This window comes from Lithobates pipiens, unplaced genomic scaffold (assembly GCF_037356315.1).
Source record: "Lithobates pipiens isolate NorthernLeopardFrog02 unplaced genomic scaffold, aLitPip1_a1.2 Scaffold_16, whole genome shotgun sequence".
Taxonomy (NCBI): domain Eukaryota; kingdom Metazoa; phylum Chordata; class Amphibia; order Anura; family Ranidae; genus Lithobates; species Lithobates pipiens.
In genome coordinates this window covers 582419670-582427111 of record NW_027507748.1, presented here as the reverse complement: position 1 = coordinate 582427111, position 7442 = coordinate 582419670, and the positions used below count along the sequence as shown (strand labels likewise).

Genomic DNA, 7442 nt, shown 5'->3' with positions numbered 1-7442 from the left:
ATATGTGTGTGTGTTTGGTATATCTTATTACATTCTAGCTAATTAATACTAGTGATATGTCCACTTAGGCCATGCAGATAATGAATTGGAATGGTATATTAGTGTGGACACTCAGCACTCAGCTTTATGAAGGAGATGTGTAGGAGAAGACTGGGAAGACACATGTGGGACGATCTGGGAGAAAACTTCATGTTTTGTTTTGTGTTCAGTAGCCAAGAAAGGGGCGGGACTTGTCCAGGCGTCACAAGCGGCTACCCACGTGAGGCGCCGCAGCCAATGAGGGCAAGCTGTAGCTTTGACTATGTTTAATGTCAGATGGCAATAAAGTAGAAGCTCCTGGTCAGGCCCGCGGAAATGGGAGAGCATAATCTTCTTAATCCTGGCTTTGTGGGACCTCTGGTGAATATTCACACCGGGGACACGTTTTATTTCCCCAATTTCAGGACCTCTGGGGGGCAGTTACCTGGACTGCCCTCTCTCTCCTACCCTAGAAGGGACAATGTCTGCTCTCTGCCCTGGGCATCCACAGAGCCCTGCAATGGATACCCCCAGCCCTATCTCAGCAGCCCTGTCTCCATTAACCCCTCGTTCAGCAGAGCCTGTGACCTGGCCCGGGTGGAGGAGACCAAATGCTATTACCGGGAGGGGTGCCCGGAGACCCCGAAGAGGGAGGACCGGCTGAGGGACAACGTGCTGATGCCCTTGGACAGCTCGATCCACAATGGTATGAGCAGCAGCAGCTTCCAAAAATACGAGTACAGTGCGGCTGAGCCGGTCCCCCACGACCCCCCGCCGTCCTGCCAGTCCTTGGAGTCCGACTCCAACTCTTCACTCATCAATGACAAGGCTCAGAGCGGCGACACTGTGGTGACAATGGCTTCCCCGGCCAACCCGACCAACAACAACCTCCCTGCCACTGGTAAGAAGAGCTGTCCTCTGCATGGATCCATCCCAGGATCATGACTTTTATTGGAGGGGGTGGATGGGATTACCGTTTATGTTGGGCCAGCACCGCTAGGGGTAGCACTCAAATACCTAAATGTTTTATTAGGTGATGGAGAGGAAAGAGGGAGAGGAGGGTGATAGCAATAAACATGTAAATATGCCATAAAATTAGGAAGCCTTCTATAGACACCAGAACATCACTAGCAGGCACTTGTCAAGTCATCACATGAGCCAGCATCCCTGATCTTCTAAAATCACTTCTATGGATCCACAGACAGGAACCCTTACATCAGGCTCAGCTCATAAACACAACACAACAAATGTCTTTATTTTATAGAAAAAAATATTTCAGATGAGCTCTGAAAATGACAGTCACCGAGCCTATAATGCTATAGACAGAGATATTTTCTATGCCTGTTGTCCATAAAAGTAATAGGTTATATCATCGTGAGCTACAGAAAGGTAACTTTTAATAAATGAAGGATAAACATAAGTATACTCATTAAAAAGTGACAGTTGGGATATAAAAAAAAAATAAAAGTCACAAAGCTGAAAATAGAGTGCCTTGGGCTGGTTGTAAGCATATCAGTTAAAAGTATAAAAAATGCAAAATATTTAAATCTCAGGGCTCAAAATAAAGATCTTAAACCTTTGTAAACTGAGCTTATGATGCTATAGATAAATGAAATGCATTTTATACCTGTGACCAAAGAACAATAAATGATAGGTGTATCATTGTGAGCTACAGAAAAGTAACACTTTTTATACAATCTATATGAATAGGAGAAAAACATAAGTGTTTTGATTTAAAAAAAAAAAAAAAGTGACAGTTGAGACAAATTAAATGTAAAAAAAAAAAAGTAAAAATGGAAGTCACAAGGCTGACAATAGAATGCCTGAGGTTGGTGAGGTTGGTGAAGGCTGTAAGCATATCAGTAAAAAATATTAAAAAAAAATATATATATATATATATATATAATGAAAATAAATACCCTTATCCTTTACTAATTGGCCTATGATGCTATAAATAGATATATTTTATGTTATCAGTAATAGATTAAAGGTGTTTTGGCATTATCGTGGGCTATAGAAAAGTAACATTCGTGTTTTTTTTTTTTTTTTTTTTTACATGATTAAGGATAGGGAAATAAATATAAGTATCCTCATTTTCAAAAAAGAATGACAGTTGAGTTAAATTATGTAAAAAAAATAGTCGCCAGCCTGAAAATAGGGTACCTTAGGCTGGGATTAAAATCTCTGTGAATAGCCTGTCAGTTACATGTTAGCAACATTGGTATAATAGGTTAGTGGTTTAGTGGCTAGGGATATGTATATATATACACTTGACTATAGGTAGTCTGACAATATATATATATATATATATATATATATATATATATATATATATATATATATTCATGTCTGACCATTTCTGACATGTGTTCATTTTGTACAGGAGCCCCCTGGTACCCCATGCACACCAGATCCCGCAAGAAAAGGAAGCCATACTCCAAGTTTCAGCTAGCAGAACTGGAAGGAGAGTTTATGGTCAATGAATTTATCACCAGACAGCGGAGGAGAGAACTGTCTGACCGGTTGAGTCTCAGTGACCAGCAGGTGAAGATTTGGTTCCAGAACCGGAGGATGAAGAAGAAGAGACTTCTAATGAGAGAGCAGGCCATGTCTTTCTTCTAGACCTGTGTGGACATGTATGCACAGGAATCACAGAGAGCTGGACACATGCAAAGCCTCCAGGGCCACCAGCTCCATGTCTACACAGAGGCCACCAGCTAGACTGAGGGGATGTTGGAAAGCTATGGACTGGCTAATATACATTCCTTCCCAAGCAGCTGCTGCAGGTCTTCTCCTTGTCCTCCCGTGTTCTGTCATCCTCTATGGCTTTGTACTTATTCCAGAATCAGCAGAACTGCCAACAATATTGGTCAGTGCCCCCCCCCCCCACCTCCTTTTATTAAGATGACTACCACTCTCACCCCAAATGAACTTTGTTCTGTACTTGGTGGTGAGGGACAGTCTGCTCTCTGTGAGTCACAACATGCAATATGTACAACAAGCTGGAGATCTCAAGCATTTCAATGACCTTTTTTCCGAACTGCCCTAAATCTATCCTGCAGAAATAGAGCTGGAAAACATGTTTTTTTTTTTTTTTCTCTGTGGGGCTGGCTGGCTCGGTTGCCTTGCTCCTCTATTGACTGACAGGCGACTGGCTGTCATGCTTTGGTGCTATTTCACATAGATGTGAATGTCTATAGGGAAAGTGAAGGACCCCTGTCGTGCGATGATAGGCTTGAAGTATATTTTCCCCATCGTTCATAGACTGAAGAAGTAGCATAATAATTATATGTGTTATTGAAATAACATAACCATGCAGTATTGTGTTGTATAGTCACTGCGTCTATACATTTCAGAATGTGCACATTTGCTGGCATAATTAAACGGCGAACTGTGAGCTGTTGTTAATACTCCCCAGATATATAAATATATATACAAATGCTTCTCCATGAGATTTTTTCTTTATATTCATATAGGTTTATCATTATGTATGTATATATTTATTTTATCGTATTGGATCGTAAGTCCTAAGAGCTTTCAAAATATAGGGTAATGAAGACAAAAGTGTCATTAAAAAAATACAGATGTCATTAAAATACGAATACCTGCCTTTCTGATAGGGAAGCCCACCATCAATGGAACAATGGTCATTCTAAAAATATATTGGGTCGCAGCCATTAATGTTATCCTAAACGACAAGGGAGAATTGCAACAAGATCCTGTCAAGTTTAATTGACATTTTAACACTATTATACACCAAAGTAATCCTGTTTTTCTGTGAATATTTTACGTGCTTTTTGAAGGGGAAAAGGGAGGGGGGGTGGAGTAATTATTAGGTTATCTGTCATTGACGGTTTATTAAATTCAATAGGCAAAAAAAAAATGCAAATTGAACGAGGGATCATTCTATAGTACAGGATCACTTCCAATTGTCATGTAATGAAGAAAGAAAGAAAGAAAGAAAGAAAGAAAGAAAGAAAGAAAGAAAGAAAGAAAGAAAGAAAGAAAGGATAGATAGTTAGACTAATGCCTAGGAAGATATGAAAATATTATGTAGAGGCAATAACAAGAGTTTCCTTTGAAAGAAAGAAAGAAAAATAAATAAAGAATATATAGTTAGACTAATGCCTAGAAAAATATGAAAATATTATGTAGAGGTAATTACAAGAGTTGCCTTAGAAAGAAAGAAAGAAAAAAAGAAAGAAAGAAAGAGAAAAAGAAAGAAAGAAAAAGATGAAAGGGATATCTGGGTAGATAGCAGTGTGTGGGATTTTTGTCCCCTGCAAGCTTTGCTCCATTCGTTTTATTTCAAAGGGGATTAATTTTATTGCAAACCAGCAATTTCTGGGATGTTTAAATCACCACCACGTGCTTCCCTTTACGTTCACGGTCATGGCCGGGCAGAACTGGCTAAAGGAGTCTTATTTACGACCTGTAAAGGATGGAGGCGATCCCGAGCAGGAAAAAATCCTGAATGGTACCTGCTTTTCATCAAGTTTTTATTTATTTTTTTAGCTAGCCCACACAGCTTCTTTGCTGGTCTTATAAATTATGGCAGAGAAATACAGTATGAAGGGAAATAATGGATGCCTCATTTGTAATGAGCAAATCACCTTCATTACTAGCTCAGTGGCTTTGCTGGGTTGCAATCCAATCCCAGGGGGATCCTATTTTTATTTTTTGTTACTGGAAGTCAAATCACTTCTGGGTATGCAATTAGATCTTGGAAGACTAATGCTGAGGCTGCAGTACAATATCTCACTCGCAAGTCTTTATCTTTCCATTCAGTGGCTGATCTTTATATTTCCATGTGTCAGTGGCTGATCTTCGGTGAAAGGTGCCCACATATGAAGGGGGCACACCTCATTCCTACAGCCAGCTCATCTATTATTTTATAGAAGACATTGGAAGGAAGAATAGTATCTTACACGTGCAATAGTGTGGTCAAGTGCTTTCTGAATCATTTCTATCCCCTATATGTGAGATGAAGGCAGCAATGAAATCTGCCTTGCTGTGTGCAGGGGTAGATGGCGGTGCCTGTCTATGGTTGTGCTGGCCTTCTTATACCATGTGCATTCAATTTAGGGTCTTATTAAAGGATAATGTTGACACAATTCCTACCTCACTCGATGCGGTAGGGACATAATGCTCCAGGCACGTTTGATCTATATATAGCCACGTTTATTGTGCTTAATAAGTAACAACGATGATGTACTTTATGTGATTTCAGACAATAAATACATTTATCAAATATATGTCTGCTTTCTGTTTTTCATCTGTCTCCTTTTCCTCGTGGCCTCTACTTTCATTCATTTCTGTGAATGACCCCCTGATTTTCATTGATTCCACAAAATTCTCAGGATGGATAGGAGCAAAGGTAGGTCCACCATTCTACATAGTGGCTCGGTCCTAACAACGCAGGCTAGTGACGGGTCTATTGTACTTTGCTTTAAAAGGAACATGTTATAGCAGAAATTAGCAAATGATATAAAGAACAGTAGTAGTAGTAATAATAAGGGTGCCGAGGTCTTAATCATTGTGCTGAGGTCGTCCCAGTGGGAAGCTAGTAAGCCTTTGTTCACACTGTGGTAACAAAAAAATGACAAGTGTTTATTATTTACAGGAGCTGAACGCAGTTGCAATGGGGGTTAGTTACTATAACTGGAGGGGGGCAAAATTTGGTGCAACACTTCATAGAAACGAATCAGTTTCCATGTTTTTTGGCAAAGCTTAATTGAACAAGCTTGACCTTAGGCTGGCCATACATGTTCAATTTACCTGTACAATTTCCCTTTAGATCTAGCTTCAACCACATAGTGCAAGGGCCTGCCTAATTGGATACAACTGAAAGAGGTTTAGCTTTGATATCATATTATATGGTTTTTGGTAAAACTAAGGGAAAATTGTACAAGAAAATTGAATGTATGGCCAGCCATAGAAGTTGATTGGCTATGTCCCATTGTTTTCAATACAGGCATTTGCAGATCCATCAAAAAAAATAAAAAAAATCTGTGTCTGAGGACATGAATAAACAGTTAAACACATACCAAAGGCAAATGCGTTTTGGTATAAAAGAATAAAAATAAAAGGACAATACCCATTTTAAAAATGTGAATATAGCTGTCTCAGTACCCCTGTACTACAGATTAGTATTGTCAACCATAACAAAAATGACTAGTACCTCAAGTACTACTAATACCAACCACAACAAGAACATGGTTAGAGAGAGAGAGAGAGAGAGAGAGAGAGAGAGAGAGAGAGAGAGAGAAAGAGAAGGGATATAATATATATATATATATATATATATATATATATATATATATATATATATATATATATATATATATATATACAGAGAGAGAGAGAGAGAGAAAGAGAGAGAGAAAGAGAAGGGATATATATATATATATATATATATATATATATATATATATATATATATATATATATAGAGAGAGAGATAGACATTACAGCACACACACTACACCACACGCATACACGCACACTTTGTAAACAAAACACCCACACACTACACCACACAGATTCAAACACACTACACTACACACACTACACCACACACATTCACACACGCTACACCACACACACTACACCCACACACACTACACCACACACATTCACACACGCTACACCACACACACTACACCCACACACACTACACCACATACATTCACACACACTACACCACACACATTCACACACGCTACACCCACACACACTACATCACACACACTACACCACACACATTCACACACACTACACCACACACATTCACACACACTACACCACACACATTACAGCACACACACTACTTTACAAACATTCGCACACACATACACTACACCACACACACATTCACATTTTAGACTCGTGTACTTTGTACATGAGACAAGCGTTTTATCTGCCTCACCCTGACCACATCATTGGCGTCAGTGAGGACTTTAACACCTATTAGTAATCAGGTTTGCAGCCTGGAAATTGCGGAAGATTTGGTCTGACAGTAAATGCGGGGGTCTGGCACAATGGTGAGCAAGGGATGAGCGCTTTTAGCGACTATCTGAGTATCACACTTGTCATTTTATGGGGCTTTTAAGAAAGGTGACTCAAGCCCTGTGCCTCCTGGTTAGAAGGTCGTAGTAAGTATGAGATCACCTCTATGTGAAGTGTCTGAGGGGCCTAAGCTTTCTCCGTCATTGTCTGTACCACACATAATAGGGTGTTTTTTTTTTTTTGTTTTTTTTTTGTTAAATCACATGATGCTGACTTCAGAGTTGGATCAATAATTTCAATATATAATTAAAATATTCCACACATGCAAGTTATAGAACTCCATCTACACATATATCCGAAGTGTAAACAACGTTTAGCTGATGATCATAATTCTGGCAGCACACTGACGAGACATT

The 7442-nt window shown here is 39.3% G+C and overlaps 1 protein-coding gene across 1 annotated transcript; it reads left to right on the top strand.

Moving 5' to 3' along the window:
* The first annotated feature begins 309 nt into the window (after positions 1-309).
* HOXC12 (homeobox C12) lies at positions 310-5273 on the top strand. The gene is made up of 2 exons (XM_077483813.1): positions 310-919; positions 2402-5273. Exons 1-2 carry the CDS (start codon positions 355-357, stop codon positions 2638-2640), a joined length of 804 nt encoding a protein of 267 aa, XP_077339939.1. The 5' UTR covers positions 310-354; the 3' UTR covers positions 2641-5273.
* The last annotated feature ends 2169 nt before the right edge of the window (positions 5274-7442 follow it).